Source organism: Lampris incognitus, chromosome 10, assembly GCF_029633865.1.
Source record: "Lampris incognitus isolate fLamInc1 chromosome 10, fLamInc1.hap2, whole genome shotgun sequence".
In the NCBI taxonomy this organism is placed as follows: domain Eukaryota; kingdom Metazoa; phylum Chordata; class Actinopteri; order Lampriformes; family Lampridae; genus Lampris; species Lampris incognitus.
In genome coordinates, this window is record NC_079220.1 from 25,155,679 (window position 1) to 25,172,616 (window position 16,938).

A 16,938-nucleotide genomic window follows, 5' to 3' on the forward strand; every position below is an offset into this window, starting at 1 on the left:
TTGCACAGTAATATAATTAGCGCAATATCTTTTGTGAATCGGACCTTGAGACGGGGCAGATAGCAGTTGCAAGTGATGCGCAATTCATGGTGCTATCAGCGGCCACAATCCATTCTTTGTGAATTCACCTGCCAATACAGAGCGAGTCTTACAAAATCAAGAGACAGCCGCAGATAAAACCAGGAGGAAAGAGGGGGAGATAACAGATAATTAGGATAGTTATGATCACAGTTAAGTTCTCTTTCAAATCAAACATTCCAAGATATATGAGTGGAAAGTATTGTTCTTGCAACTGCATTTATAGCTTTTTTTTACTTGAACGTAACTTAACCATTTCATGTGATATTACTTCAGTACACTTTAACAACAAATATTACTGGAACCACTACAGAAAATTGCAGATGAACATTTAATACTAGAATAACCGGGATTTCACTCCTACCTAAAATGGCCATGGGCAGTCAAAATGACTGCCGGTTTTTAAACTCTATATTCTGTCAAGATATATACCCAGTTGAGATATTAATGCATTGCATATGTTAGTATGTTTGTTAGAAAACGACTGACACCAAAATTAACATTTTAACAACTATACTATTATTTTTAAACAATTTAAACTTCAGAGAGACATGGTCAAACTTGAAAAGCAAAAATTGAAAAGTGGAAATATTACCTGGAAAACAAATTGTAACTGCCTTACATTGTCAGTTGGGTTTCTAGTTTGGCACCTTTTGGGCTATTTTTTGGTTCCTACCTATAATATAGTTGTCCTAGAGGTGGAACTAATTTCTGTCGCTCAAGTGTTCCGCACGTAATTAATAAAACGAAACACCTTGCAAGCAAAACCAAAAAGCAGCAAAATAACAATAGCAAGACCTTGGACAAGAACAAGGACAAAGCAAGCAAGATTTAGCCCCTCTTAAATAGTAAGCAGCCTACAAGGTATGTTTGAGTTTAACTTAATTTCGTTGTGTTTTTCTATGACATATTTAATGCATAATTTAAATATACTATAAATGTGTCAGCTCAATATGCTACATATTGTATTGCTGTAGGGGAATTAAGAATTGTAAATACAAGATATACGTACATACATTTCATTTATTGTATTTTTTTTCTTTTTTTAACCCAGTTCTCACGGGTTGGTCCGATAGAGGAATAAAGCCCCATTTTTTAACCATGATCTCATGCCTCATGTCTATTACTGGAGGGAGCTATACACAGATTGCTAATCTAACAGACGTACCAAGGCCTATTGAAACAGTCCCAAACAACGACCGGAACTTAAAAACTACTAGAATAACCATGGGTTTTTAAACTCTATATTCTGTCAAGATAAATACCCAGTTGAGATATTAATGCACTGCATATATATTAGTATGTCTGTTAAGAAATGACTGACAGCAAAATTAAAATTTTAACAACTTTAATACTATTTTTTAAACAATTTAAAATCGCCACTGTCCAACACCTGTAAATACTGCAACGCCTCGGTGGTAGTCATGGTGCGTCTGAAACGGCGCCTGTATGTTGGAAATAATCAAAAATCAAGTATAGACTACTCTGCACTGGAGAACGCTAGTGTGTTTCTAGGACAGAGCAATGAACTTCGCGAAGGAAATGATGTGACCAACACGTCATAAATAGTAACATGACATGCACGATCACGCGCAAATTACGTGCGGTCATTTTGACTGCTCATGGTCATTTTAGGTAGATCGTATCATAACTTTTTTTGTGTGCAATCGATCTAAAACTCACTTTAATGCAAATATATGTAATTTTATAAGCATTCAGGAAGCAGTAGGTCTGTATCTTTTTTTTTCACAAAGTTATTAAACTTTGAAAATCCAAAACGGTCAAAATGACCTGCTTGGTCGTTCTAGTGTTAATATCCAGGAATTCATATTATAGATACTATCACTGATTATCCCTCCAAAAAATTGGCCACAATTTCGAACACTGACCATATTATATGGTCCAGCCAAATACAAGGTTTTGACCTAGTCTTGTTTGTTTAGAGCTGACGGGACATGAACGACAATGGCTGCTACACCTCGTTTGTATTGCTTGCTGCTGGAGAGAGGAACAGATCAGGAAATGTATTTAGTTCAGCTTTAATACCAATAATTACAGCTCACCTGTGGTACTGCAAGAGAGCACTTGGCAACAGCCTCATAGGCCTCTTGATGTTTCCCCATTTCTTTCAATGCTTTTGCTTTTCTGTACAGTGCTTTGTAGTTCCCATCATTCAACTCAAGGGCTTTCTCACAGTCTTCTATTGCTTGATCATAGAGTCCCTGAAGAAAAAATACAATAGTAACAGTCCCAGTTATGAAGTTGCAACAGGCTTTTTTAACAGTAGCAGTGCAAAAGACATTGTGGGCCAACCAACTTTCTTTTCACAAAGCTTAGCCATGTAATCAATTAAAAAAAAAACTTAATTGCTGAGTGAACAATAAAAAAAAAAAAAAAAAACAACAACCCAAAGGCTTAGACAAAGGAGCGCAGAGCCATTTTTCCTACCAGATAACTTGGGTAAATGCTGTTTCCACTCTTACAGGCAGACGGAACTTACTTCACTTAATTATCAAAGTCTTGCCAAATGAAGTTTTCCTATAGTGGTAAAGTTATTTTTAAACAGAATTTTCCCAGTGCAAGGATTACAGATGGTAGAACACATGTTTCCATTTCAAAATCCTATATTGAAAAGGGTGGTCAAGTTTTGTTTTTGTTTTTTAATCATTTAGGGTGCTGAAAACTTGGTTTGGGTCTAAGATGGTATTACAATGCTGCTTTGAGAGAGAAAATCTGTGCTTTTTCTTAGATCCAGGGAAAGTGCACATTACCATCAAACCCACTGACTTGCCAGTCATATGGGAGCATCGAAGACACCAAGACCCGTTTATTTAGGTGACACACAAGGCGTCCAGTACGCTCACCCAATAACATTTGAGGGAAGTATAGGTGGCACACCAGCATTAGCCAAGGCCACCTTCAGTCTAACCCACACCACCATCACTGTGCTCTACATCTACACCCCTTTATATCCTTTATACAAGGACACCACCATCACTGTCCTCCACATCCCCTTTATTACCCTTTTTCTAAATGTGAATGGGCAGAGACAGGCTTAAAAAAAAAGTAGTTACTTTGTGGGGGTGCAAGAATGAGGAGATGGAGAGATTGAGTTGAGTGAATTCTGTTTACTCGCCACACAAAACAACACTGATACAGCACAATCTCTCGTGGCAACAAGCTAACAGCTAGGCTGTCAAAAACATGGTTCCACCTCCTGGGAAATCCTAAACCATGCCTGAACGTCTTCCATAAAGGAGCAGCAGCCCCTGGTGAAGCTATCCTCAATTGTGTACGACAACTTCCTCTTTAAAATGAACTTTCATCTTGACTGATTCAAATATTTTGTTTGTGCTCAATTTCATTTATGTTGACAGTTGGAGGGAAGAGTAACTGATAGGACATATCACTCGAAAGTTTTACATTGTAATTCGCAACAACACACATTCCACTTAAAACACATGAAATAACACTGCCTGTGCAATCACATTAAAATGCAGTTATGTGAAATTGGAAATTCCTTCAGTCATTCTCCTTCAACTCCAATGCTTTGAACAACCAAAAAACTAACACATTCATTTCCCCAAAACCCCGGTAGGAAAGCTTTGATGTTGTAATAAATTCACTGTCATGACCGGTTTTACTAAAAGGCTTTCCATAACTAGAATACTGCTGCCACTGCTTCTGTAATGATCACAAATGACTAGACTCACCAGCCGGTTGGCTAATGGGTCAGACCCTTTAGTTGACCGGCTAGCACAGTCGCCCGTGGTGCAAGCGATCCAGGTTCGTGTCCCGGCTGCCCCCGAATTCACAACTCGCAACATTGGTGTCAGAAGTGGGATGGTGAGACCATGAGGCCATCGGAAGTGCGTGCGCCCAGAGGCGTGAGGGAGCTGGTATGCTGAAGCATGAGGATGTGCTTCCCGAAGGAGGGGGGTAGTGTAACGATCACAAATGACTACACTTGCCAGCCAGTTGGCTAATGGGTCAGACCCTTTAGTTGATTGGTGCAGGAGATCCGGGTTCGCGTCCTGGCTGCGGCGGTTCCCAGCTGCCCCCTGAATTCGCTACACTTCACCTTGATAAAAACATTTTTTTAAAAACTCAGCCATTTTTTGACTGAACAATATTTTGCAGCAGTGAGAACAGATGAAATTTACAAACCAATCACTAACAGCAATTGTCTTCCCGATTATTCCCAGAAAGTACTTGCAACAGATGCTGCCCCCCATTTAGCAATGGCCACATTCCTGTATCTAAGTTCCATTACACTCATGCCCATTGAAGGCATCTATCAAACTTAACATTTTAATAACCTTGATGAATATAGAACGTCATGCTATTACTGCAATTATCAATGTGTTTTTATCAATACATGAAAATATTGCACTACAATTTTCTCATCAATTAAGTCAAACACTGCTGAAGGCAATGAGTGACTGACATCGGAGAAAAAAGGGTGGAGTTGAGCTGAACAATCCGTGGCATTGTCAAATAGACTTAGTCCTTCATAGACGTTGTTTTTAACAATTGTACCTTTAATGTGTTTCTTCATAGCTTCTGCTTTCATGTTCTGAAGTCATAAATACAACTTGTTGGAAATAATGAAAAATTGTCCTTTTTTTAAATAAAGTTTGGTTGCAACCATTTTACTTTGGAAGTCAAACATCACAGAGCTACACTGCACTGCAGTTTTGCAAAAAGGAGAGAGAATTAAGTAAATGTTTCTTAATTTACTAGTCAAAAGCTGTTGCCCTTTTGAGTTTGTACAACAGCATCACTAAGTTAGAATTAAAACTGAAAAAAAGAGTTAATCAAGGAGAAGCATGATGACTAAGCAGGTTAGCACTATAATCCCCCCCCCCCAAAAAAAGAGTATGGAGTTTGATCTCAGCCCTTCTGCATGTGCATGTTCTCCACATGTTTGGCTGAGTTCCCGCCAAATACTCACTTACTCTTAGATTTCTGTCAACATGTAATCCTTAATAGCTTGTAGGTGTGAATGAGATTATGAAGCATTATGTGTGGAAGGACTGCTGGCTGTCTTAAATTCTCTCACTGTTCAACCCAATTCATGCTGGGATATACATGAGTGAACTAACTATTTAAAGGCAATGACATGCCTCGATGACAAAATATATCCTTTTTTATAATCAACTGTTGACATGGCCAAGAAGTTGGAAACAAGTATTTGTCACCTTGTCAGTTCCATCACATGTGCTCAACTCTTGATATTTTTATATATATAATATACTGAGACTAGACCTGATGGATAACGTCTACGCTAGTTTCCCCCATTTAGAAGACTTAGCCAGAATCTGACTAATTGGCACATGAAATTAAAAATGCATGGTAACGATTTACATTAACTACATTTACATTAACAAGACATTACATGGCATTCATTACATAGCTATAGACAGTCTATAGATATACCATAACTGATCCAGCATGAGTCATAAAGGTTTTATTCATATGTTATGATTCCACTGTGAGGCTGATACTTATATTAGGCCTACTGACTGGGTTCTTGCCTCCACTGTCTTCTGTTGCTGTATGCTTGGACGATTATACCATACCACATCTCGAGAGCTGAATACTCAGCCAAGGAGAGAAGTGGGCCTAACAAAAGAATTATCAGCCTGCGAGGTGGAATAAAACCTTTATGACCTATACTGGATCAATTATGGCATATAGCTATGTAATGTGTCATGTAATGTAGTTAAAGTAAATCGTTACCAAATGCATTTTCTTTTGTATTAGCTTTTTTATCTGCACTTCATTCACATCTATTTTAAATCATTGTTTTTTTTTGTGGCATAACCTGCACTTTTGAGCGTAAACTAACAAAATGTCCAATGAATGGGAGCAAGAATGTGAAAACAAGGGATTGTCAACCACTCCACTGAAACTAGTCAATAGTATATTGATATCCAAATTCTTCCAAAAAAAAAAAAGCCTGGTTATGGAAAAATGTGGCTGTTCATCAAATCAAGGTCCCTCCCCTAACAAAATCCCACCCGACAGTTCAGTTTTATCCAGATAAGTCAAATCAGAAAAGTTCATATTGTTCTAAACTTCATTTCATGGGACCTTTAATTGAACCTGGTCAATGGTGCCTGAAAAAAAATTATATTTCATAGTATGCATAAAAATGGCATGGTGCAAACAACCCATTTTCACCCTGTCAAGTGACACAAGGGCCTTTCTTGTTTTCAGTAAATCAACTTCTGTTGAAGTTGCCTTCACTGTTTGATTGGCACCTTGTGCAGACTACACTGTGTAGAAGCACTCTCGGTTTTCTTAGCTTTAGCCAACTTCATGCTACTGCTCGAAAGATATAAAGCTAGAGAACCCGCTGGTGCAGGTGGCAACCTGAGAACCCCGCTGGTGGACACCGGCGGTGAGGGAAGCCTTTCGGACTTGGTTGGCCCAGGGGTCTCCTGAAGGAGCAGACAGGTACCGGGAGGCCACAAGGGCTGCCGCTTTGGCGGTCGTGGAAGCAAAAACTTTGGTGTGTGAGGAGACTGGCGAGGCTATGGAGTAGGACTTTCGGTTGGCCTCAAGGAAGTTCTGGCAAACCATCCGGCGACTCAGGAAGGGGAAGCAGCACTTGACTAATGCTGTGTTCAGCCGGGGAGGGGAACTGTTGACCCCGACTGGGGATGTTGTTGAGCGGTGGAAAGAACAATTTGAGGAGCTCCTGAACCCGGCTAACACATCCTCGGTGGAGGAGGTAGAGTCTGAAGCCTCAGGGGAAGCCCCACCCATATCCCTGGCAGAGGTCTCTGAGGTAAAAAGCTGGAAAGGAGGCTCCGACCGATTGTTGAACCTCGGATCCAGGAGGAACAATGCAGATTCTGTCCAGGCCGTGGAACAACGGACCAACTCTTTACCCTTGTGGAAGTGCTGAGGGAGTCATGGGAGTTTGACCAGCAAGTCTACATATGTTTTGTGGACTTGGAGAAGGCTTACGACCATGTAACCCGGGGAACTCTGTGGGGGGTACTGCGGGAGTATGGGGTACCAGGGCAGTTGCTACAAGCCATCCGGTCCTTGTATAACCAAAGTGAGAGCTGTGTCCACATTCTCGGCACAAAGTCAAACATGTTTTCGGTAGCTGTCAGACTCCGCCAAGGTTGTCCCTCGTCTCTGATTCTGTTTGTGATACTCATGGACAGGATCTCAAGGCGCAGCCAAGGCGAGGGGGGTGTCCGTTTTGGGAAACTCAGAATTGCAACTCTGCTCTTCGCAGATGATGTGGTTTTGTTGGCTTCATCAGAATGTGACCCCCCAGTGTGCACTGGGGTGGTTTGCAGCTGAGTGTGAAATGGTCCAGATGAGAGTCAGCACCTCCAAGTCTGAGGCCATGGTTCTCCACCAGAAAATGGTGGATCGCTCCCTCCGGGTTGGGGATGAGTTGTTGCCTCAAGTGAAGGAGTTCAAGTATCTCAGGGTCTTGTTCACGAGTGAGGGTAGGATGGAGTGGGAGATTGACAGGCGGTTTGGTGCAGCATCAGCAGTAATGCGGACGTTGTACCAGACCGTTGTGGCGAGGAAGGAGCTGAGCCGGGAGGCAAAGCTCTCAATTTACCAGTCAATCTTGGTTCCAATCCTCACCTATGGTCATGAGCTTTGGGTAGTGACTGAAAGGGTGAGATTGGGGATACAAGTGGCTGAAATGAGTTTCCTCTGTAGGGTGTCTGGGCTCAGCCTTAGAAATAGGGTGAGGAGCTCGGGCATCTGGAGGGAGGTTGGAGTAGAGCCGCTGCTCCTTCGTGTCGAAAGGAGTCAGGTGAGGTGGTTCGGGCATCTGATTAGGATGCCTCCTGGGTGCCTTCCTTTGGAGGTTTACCGGGCACGGCCAACTGGGAGGAGACCCCAGGGTAGACCCAGAACTCGCTGGAGGGACTACATATCCAATCTGGCCTGGGAATGCCTTGGGATCCCCCAGGAGGAGCTGGAGGGTGTTGCTGGGGAGAGAGACATCTGAAGTGCCCTACTTAGCTTGCTGCCACCGCGACCCTACCCTGGAGAAGCGTCTGAAGATGAACGAATGAATGAATGAATGAATGAATGAATGAATGAATGAATGAATGAATGAATGAATGAATGAAGATTTACAAAAACAAACGCTTGACTGAAACAACCCTACTTACAATCAAGTAAATTGTTTAACGTGTCACATTCACTGTATTGGGTCAAGGCATCCTAGATTAAACCAGGCATTCGTGTAACAAAAACATCCTACTTACCGGTACAATGTTTAAGTACGCTGCAGCGCGATTTGCATATAGTTTCTCCATTAATCCTGTTGGGACAGTAATTTCCTCTGAATCTGCATATTCTGCAATACTCAAGGCTTCTGTGTACATGTCAATGGATTTGGTCCAGTCCCCTTCATTAAACACATCATTTCCTTCCCCAAAAAGATTCCACACAAGGTCCTTGATGAACACCTGAAAAGACAAATGGAAACACAATATTTAAAGCATATGAATAGTACATGATGAGGCAGTTTTGGGTTTTTGGGGTTTTTTTTACAGGAGAAACCATGGTTACTTTTACCCCTACAATTCTAAGTCCTTAAAAGAATTAAAACAAGAGGTACTCAGAGTCTTAAAACATGCTACAAGTGTAAGCGTTACCATCAAACTGAACCTCAGTTATCCTTACCTCATACTGTTCTTGAGTTCCCGGATATGGCAAGGTGGATCTAAATTAAACAAATTCAAAGTTACAAGTCTTTCAATTATCAGTGGCGCACAGAAAAGCAAAAATGGGGTAAGAAAAGACAAAGCCTACAACTTAGAAATACTAAAGTCTTGAGAGGCATAAGAATAAACTTAAGGAATAACCTTTTATAACCAACACTTATTACTATAAGACTGCACACATAGTGTAAGTGTATTAACAATGTTAGTTCCTACAATTAATTGTGGAACTGGCATAGTTTATTGGAAGTGATGGTGCATTTTGGTTAATTCTGGAACTCCAGAGCAGTTGAAAACACACCAGATGTTGGAGGGCAGTCTGCAAGTTTTAAGATCTAGCCTATTAAAAGAAAAAAATGAATCAAGTATAAATGATCTTCAGATCTTTTCTGTCAGATGGCTGATTTGTCAACTGAAAAGCTAAAACATCCAGCCATCCATTATCCAAACTGGTTATCCTGCTCTCAGGGTTGTGGGGATGCTGGAGTCTATCCCAGCAGTCATTGGGCAGGAAGTGGGGAGACACCCTGGACAGGCCGCCACGCCATCACAGGGCCAACACACACACACACACACACACACACACACACACACACACACACACACACACACACACACACACACACACACACACACAGCAATCAAGGTGTTCAAGGATTTTAGTCCAAATACTACGATTTAATATTTTTGGAACCTCATAAGATGCAAAAAGAGCAGCTCGATAATTTTGTTTCTAAAATCATCAAGAATAATAACCATGATTGATAATTGTGAACATTAAAATGTAGTCTGGATCATAATTTAGCCATGATTAAGCCCAGGGTAATCAGAATACTTTATTCATCCCTGAGGGAAATTGGGTAAGTGCTACTTACACCAGTTTGATCCACAAAACGTTAGCAGAACTGACATGCCACCAGTTTCCTGCTTACGTTTGACAAATAACTACCAAACTGAATCAAAGATACCGAATCATCCCTTGCTACGGATTCAGTGTTCAAAGCCCCCAACCCCCCCCCAAAAAAACAGGTGATGGTTTGTTTGTTGTTGCTCTGCTTCCTTGCTTTTCAACTTTAAGTTGTAAAAGCTTTTAATTATTTTTATGGTTTGCCTGCACTATTTTATGGATTGTAATCAATCTGCGATTGTATCACGGACTCAATCGCACTTTAACCCCATACTCCGTAGTACAGGCGGCGTGTATGGTGAGAACCGTGTGGACTCAACCCACAGCCGTGGCCGTAATTGACGGCTGATGTCCTTTTTGGAAATTGGGGCTACCCCGAATACCGTTTGTTTAGGGCTCCAGAGGTTCGGTAGTAATCAACAGTGAATATTTGGAGCCTGGGGGTGGGGGGTCGGGGCATGACTCGGGAAGGAGTCAGCCAGACATTTCTCCGTTGTCGGCTGAGATGGACGGTGCAACATGTGTCTTTCGGTTTAAATAAATACGTCAACTGTTAAGGATTTTATTATTCTACAGTAGTTATTTGTACTGTTATTTGTTAATAAAAACTTTCTAAAAACTTTGGTGTGCTTTATGCATGTTTGTAATCCCGGGGGGGGGGTTGAATGAGGTCCTATCCATGCACATCTTGTGACATAACAGCTTGTGACAATTTTTCTTATCTTGCATAAATTATGTATCTCCATAAATACTCGTTACAATACGCCCCGAATCTAAGACAACGCCTAAGAAAGCGCTGTGAAACAAAAGCACAGAAACAGCATACTAGTTCCGACAAATCTAAAATTTGAGATGTTTATTTATAATTTCTTTGTCATTTCTCAGTACTCGCATACGTTGAAAGGAATTTTGTCCCACGCATTTTTTTTTGTGGGTGGATGGGGGTCTTTGTTTAAATCAAAGGAGGTAAGGTAAAGAAAGGCCTTCTGTTCCACGTTCCTGCATTACTTCTCAGGCAGTCCTGCAGCTCCATCTGCTTCCTTCGCATTTAACCCTTCCTATACACTTGGAGCAGTGGACGGGGCCAGCTCCAGTTCCACATTCCGTAAGATATTAGCCTAAGTCTATAACGTTTTACAACCTGAACCCAACAAGTCAAACAGAGATACAAAACACGCTTATTTCTGTTATAACGACACTTTTAATGAGATAGCCATAACAGTATAACGGTGCCGACATTTTTCTCACAATGAACAAACTGTAACAAATAGTACAAGGTAGCGCAACTATAATAACAGCAGCACACATTTCAATAAACGAACAATTTAAATGAAAATAAATGAACGGCCTTATATAGAATAAAATGAACTGTAATACATAGAACAAGGTAGGTAGCGTAATTGACGCAGTTATAATAACAGTAGCATAGTACACATTTTAATAAACGAACCATTTCTTTCCAAACAGCCAAATTAAAAATAAATAAATAAATAAATAAACAGCTACTCGCAGGACTTCCAGTTATGGCGCGGTGCTAAGAGGTCGCAACTTTTAAACCCTGCTGCTAGCACATAATTAATCCTGCAATACTAACCAGGATTTTATTCAAAGAAAAGCAACACGTATTTAAGAGTGCTGGGTATTTAAAACGTCACGAAAAGAAGGCAAGACATACAAAGGAAATCACGATACGAGGACGAACATTCGGAGGGTCTGAAGAAACGAACGACGCCATGGCCGCCATGGATGACGACCTCGACGAAGGATAGCGAAATATCGGAGTCAGTTGAGAATAACAATCAAGATATCGTGAAAACAACAATTTCCTTGAAAAGATAACTCTATAAAAAACTGATGTGATGCAAGTGTAACCCGTACTTTGCGTTCGGCCGTCGTCTCCCTACACGCCCTGTGACTCTGCGTTGTGTTTGTTGTAGTATGTTTGCGTGGAAAAGGAAGGAGGCGGAGGCTTGGGATCGTGGCTGAGACCTGGACACTTTATTGGCACTCGCTTGCACTTCACCTCTCATCTATCAGCTGGCCGCTGGCCTCGTCATACTCACAGCTTCCGGCAGAAGAGAAAAAAACGTTTAATTAACGTAGCCTTTTGCCCGGGACAAGAACTAGGGGTACGGTGTTGCAAGAGGGACAAACATCGCCATTTGCGGCATTCCCAGGGGAACATACAACGTAACAGTGCCACCCTGTGGCGGATTTACATTACTACCTTACATCTACCCCTTCTTTAATTGATGGCGTCCCAGCCATCAGACCAAACAAAACAAAACAAATAAAACTTATGAGCATAAACATTAAAACAGATCACACTGAAAGTGACGTATTAATACCATGAGTTGCATATGAAATGTAGATGTGTGAATGCAATCAAAGTAAATAAACCATTAATAAAAACTTGTTTGTTTGTTGTTTTTTTTCGTGGATTATACGTGCCCTGCTGCTCTCTCTGCTATGGCCCTCTGCCACAATGTCCAGCCCCTCTCTATCTTCTGCTGTTCCTCTTTTGATCTTACCACCTGTGACTCGTAAGACAGTTTCTTTGGGGGACGTCGAGTTCTCTGTGGGTTCCTCCTCAGGCTGGGGCCATCAAGTGCGTTGGTGTCACTGACATTTATGTCCTCTTTCCCCCCTTGACTCACTTTTTCGGCTTCCTCCCCCATTACCTCCATGCCATCCACCTCCCAGTCCCCCATGTCAGACTCAACTCCTGCACTTGTTGCTGCACCAGCCCGCTCCACCGGAAGAAACATACACTCTGTAAGAAGGTTGCGGTGAACCACTCTCTCTTTTTCACCATCCTCTGTTCGGACCACATACACAGGTATACTGGGTTGTTTCTTCACCACAATGTATGGGCGTGACTCCCATCTGTCTCCCAGTTTCTGCCGTCCCTCCACATGACATATTTTGACCAAGACTCTGTCCCCTGGGCTGAAACCTTGACTCTTTGCCTTTATCATAGTACCTTTTCTGCTACTCTTTTGCATGTCGTGAGGCCTGGTTAGCTTGAGTATAAGCTTCTGACAGACAGTCATGCAGGGTCTGGACATATTCACTATACTCACATGGCTCTTTGGTGGTAGAAAGCCCAAAAATCAGGTCGACTGGGAGTCGTGGATGTCTACCAAACATTAGGTAATACGGTGTGTACCCAGTAGAGTCATGTTTGGTGCAGTTATAAGCATGTGTCATTGCATCCACATACTCATGCCAGCGGGGTTTCAGGTAAGGCTCTAGTGTCCCCAGCATGTCCATGAGAGTCCGTTTGAACCTGTCGGTGGTGCCGTTACCCTGGGGGTGATAGGGGGTTGTGTGTGTCTTAGTGACACCAGTACACTTACACAGCTCTTTCACCACAGCACTTTCAAAATTACGCCCCTGGTCTGCATGTAGTTTTGCTGGGAATCCAAACCGACAGAAAAAGTTCTTCCACAGTACATTCGCCACTGTACAGGCTTTTTGGTCTTTAGTGGGATAGGCCTGGGCGTACCGGGAGAAGTGGTCAGTAACAACAAGCACATTTTCTATGCCTCCCTTTGATTTCTGTTCAGAAAGTCTACACACACAAGTTCCATAGGAGCGCTGCTGTGAATACTGACCAAGGGAGCCCTGAGGCCTGCAGTTGGAGTCTTTCTGAGGCAGCACCTTTCACACTGCTCACACCAAGCCTTGATTTCCTGGAACATCTTAGGCCAGTAAAATCTCTCCCTTATCATCTGCAGCGTTCTCTCAAACCCTAAATGCCCTGAGTCATCATGAAGTGCAGTCTTGATGGATATGTGAAATCTCTCTGGTAGTACCAGCTGCTCTACTACTCCCCTTTGACAGTCTTGGACCTGACGATACATTATTCCATCCCTTACTAATAACCTCCGCCACTCTTTTAAGAGAAGGCAAACCTGCCTGCCACCACAAATCCTCTCGCTGGTTTTTTTTTCGGTTTTTGGTTCACACTTTTAAAGTGCAAAACAGGACCGATTACAGGATCCTCTTTTTGCCCTGCACGAATCTCCTTTTTTGTCAATGCAGGTAGAGAGTCCATCCCCACATCTTGATAGGATTCACCGAGCGTGTGTGACAGAGGTTTTTGATGCTCAGGTCCCTCTGAAGCGGAGCTTTCCAGTTGTTGGGGAGATTGTTCCTCTACACACCTTTGTACTTTGGCTGATACAAGCTGAGGGCAGGTTTGCAGGACTTGGGTGACCTCCTGGTTAGACAGCCGGGAGAGGGCATCAGCGTTCGCATTATTCTGTCCCCTTCGATACTGCACATCAAAATCAAATGCTGACAGCCGAGACACCCACCGCTGACCTGTAGCATCCAATTTTGCAGGCGATATGACATACTTGAGGGGGTTATTGTCTGTCTGGACTGAGAACTTGTGCCCATATAGATGGTCATAGAACTTGTCGGTCACTGCCCATTTCAGAGCGAGGAACTCTAGTTTGTGTGCAGGATACCTCGTCTCTGCTGGGCTCAATCCTCTGCTGCCATAAGCTATGACTCTCTCGACTCCGTCCTGAACTTGGCCAATACAGCACCAAGCCCCTCCCCCGAGGCGTCAGTCTGGAGCAGAAAGGGAGGCTGTAGTCTGGATAGCCTAACACTGGAGCAGTTGTCAATCTTTCTCTCAGTGACTGAAAAGCCTCCTCACACTCATCAGTCCAGACAAAGGGCGGGTCAGGCACTAACCTCTTCTTCCCCCCTCTCCGTTTCTTTCTAGGGTCACCAGCGGTAAGGCGGTACAGGGGCATGGCTAAGGTGGAGTAACTGCACACAAACCGCCTGTAATATCCGGTGAATCCCAGGAACTGAAGCACCTCTTTACGATTCGTGGGCCTCGCCCAGTCCTTGACTCTGCTGATCTTCTCTGGGTCTGTCCTGATGTCCTCCGCAGACACCAGGTGACCCAAGTAGTGCACCTCCTTTCTCACAAGCTGACATTTGGAAGGCTTCAACTTCAAGCCATGCTCCTTCAGTCGATCGAACACCAGCTGCAGCCTCTCCAGATGCTCATCAAAGGTTTTAGAGAATATGATCAGATCATCAAGGTAGATCAGGAGATGGGTGAAGTTCAGATCGCCAAAGCAGCAGGTCATGAGTCTCTGGAAGGTGGACGGAGCGTTTTGAAGGCCGAAAGGCATTCTGTTGGCTTCAAACAGCCCCATGGGAGTGCTGAATGCTGTTTTGTGTTTGTCCTGCTCCGCCACCTCTACCTGCCAGTATCCAGATGTGAGATCAAGTGTTGAGAAATACTTTGCTTGACCCAGAGCCTCCAGGGCCTCCTCTATTCTGGGCAGTGGAAATGCATCTCTTGTGCTGCAGGTGTTAAGCCTTCGGTAATCGATGCATAATCTTAGTGATCCGTCTTTCTTGGTAACAATCACTACTGGCGAAGCATATGGACTCTTACTAGGCCTGATAACCCCTGCTGTTTCCATTTCTGTCAGCAACTTCCTCACATCCTGCCACTGTGAAGGGGGAATCTTGCGGTACGGGAGTCGAAAGGGCTTTGAGTCGACCAGGGGGATTTCGTGCTGCACTGTTTTTGTGTGGCCGTAGTCCATTGAGTGCTGTGAGAACACCCCCATATTCCTCTCCACAAGCTCTTTTAGGAGGGCGCGCTGGTGCTCATTCTCCACTGCTGCTTCACTTATGTCCACCCCACCACTGCTCACAACTTGGTTCAGACACAGGTATGTCTCTTTGTTATCCTCATTTTGATGACAACCCTGTTCCGTGGCTGAAAAATTCACAACACTGTCCACCAGGAAGGCGCTGGCCAGCTGTGTGTGTGGTTTGATTGTGACAGTTTGTTGGGACAGGTTCATCACTCTGACAGGAGCACAGCCTTTCTTCACATCTGCAAGAACTTTGGCGACCATAAGGTCCTGGGGAAGCCGAATGGAGGCGTGGCCTTCAATTAGCGCTGTGTATGTCTTTCTTTGTGGGCCAGCTTTGATTTTGCACATTAAGTCCATCTCTTTCCCTCCCGGGATGCGTATTTTATGGCCAGTATACACAGCAGGGCCCACCATGTCGTCTGCTCCTGTATATTCAGTGTCATCAGTTTCCAGTAAAGCTGTGTACCACTCTGGATGGCTTTCCTTCACCCGTTGAAGATATTGCTCCCCATAGGTTGCATGGAGGTGCCTCCTGGCGGCACGGACGACATTAGTTCCCACAAGCAGTGGGACGGAGGAGCGATACTCGGAGTCAGGGACAACAAAAGCCGGCACACTCTGGAACTCTTTCCCCAGCACTTTCAACTTAATGTGCAGGACACCAGAGTAAGGCACATCCTGACCTTCTGCACCTGCTATGGGTATTTTAGAGGGCCATAGTTTCTGTCGATGGAGGTCAGGGTGGTTGCACCAGTATCTGTGAGTAATACTGGTTACCTGAGAGCCGGAATCGATAAGAGCCCTGCACTTTAATCCATTGACTTCCACCTCACCCTCATTCCTGGGACCCACAATAGAAATGTCCTCTACTCCATCATCAGTATCGCTCACCTGCAGTGGGGGGTCTTGCTGCTTGCCCATGGTTGCCCCAGTTACCACAGGCTCTAGGACGTTTAAATGCTGCGTTGAGTGGGGCGTGGTGCTCTCCGCGGAGGTCGCAGGCTGGGGTTGGTGAGTCCAGGGCGGACTGGGATCTGGGAGCACCGCTCGACATACTCGGGCTATATGCCCTTGCTTCCCACACCGGTAGCAAACAACACTGGAGCCCTGAGTACCTGTTCTGGGAGATGGTTGGGGCCTTAGTGGGGGTGCAGGGGCTGGTGCAGGGGTAGGTGCAGCAATTCTCAACTCAAGGTGAGCCAACTTGGTCATCTGTTCTTCTTGGCTAAGAGCTAATTTCTTGACCATATCTTTAAGCTCTGCCCACTCTGAAGTGTGTTTTGACCTCTCTGACCTCATATTGGTATCACATTCTGATGTGACCTGCACCTGGGTGAGCGCTTTCTTTGTCTTGTGTTGTGACTGGAACTTCTGAGTCTCTTTTGCAAGGTTTCTAAGCTCTGCTTGCAGCTCCCGGAAACTCAAAAGCCTGGGCTCCATTGGTGCGATCCTTGCATACACCATCTCATCCATAAGCCCTCTTAGAAACTGTCGAGTGAGTTTACTATCACGATCAGGAAATTGCCTGCCCCCTCTTTGACTTTCCTCTACCGCTGTCAGTGTTGCCTCCAGAGCAATAGCATACGAGCAGGCA

General features: G+C 43.8%; 1 protein-coding gene across 4 annotated transcripts in view; it reads right to left on the reverse strand.

Moving 5' to 3' along the window:
• zc3h7a (zinc finger CCCH-type containing 7A) overlaps window positions 1-16,938 on the reverse strand; it is a 98,016-nt gene that overhangs the window by 41,646 nt on the left and 39,432 nt on the right. For 2 of the 4 annotated variants that reach the window (XM_056287919.1, XM_056287918.1), the window contains exons 1-5: window positions 12,234-12,622; window positions 11,581-11,767; window positions 8,758-8,797; window positions 8,337-8,540; window positions 2,142-2,300 (exon numbers count right to left, since the gene is read on the reverse strand). In XM_056287919.1, the coding sequence (XP_056143894.1) occupies window positions 2,142-2,300; window positions 8,337-8,540; window positions 8,758-8,797; window positions 11,581-11,732 (555 nt within the window). In that variant the 5' untranslated portion in view covers window positions 11,733-11,767; window positions 12,234-12,622. Of the gene's footprint in view, window positions 1-2,141; window positions 2,301-8,336; window positions 8,541-8,757; window positions 8,798-11,580; window positions 11,768-12,233; window positions 12,623-16,938 lie in introns of those variants that run through there. The other 2 variants (XM_056287921.1, XM_056287920.1) reach the window with 1 other exon arrangement.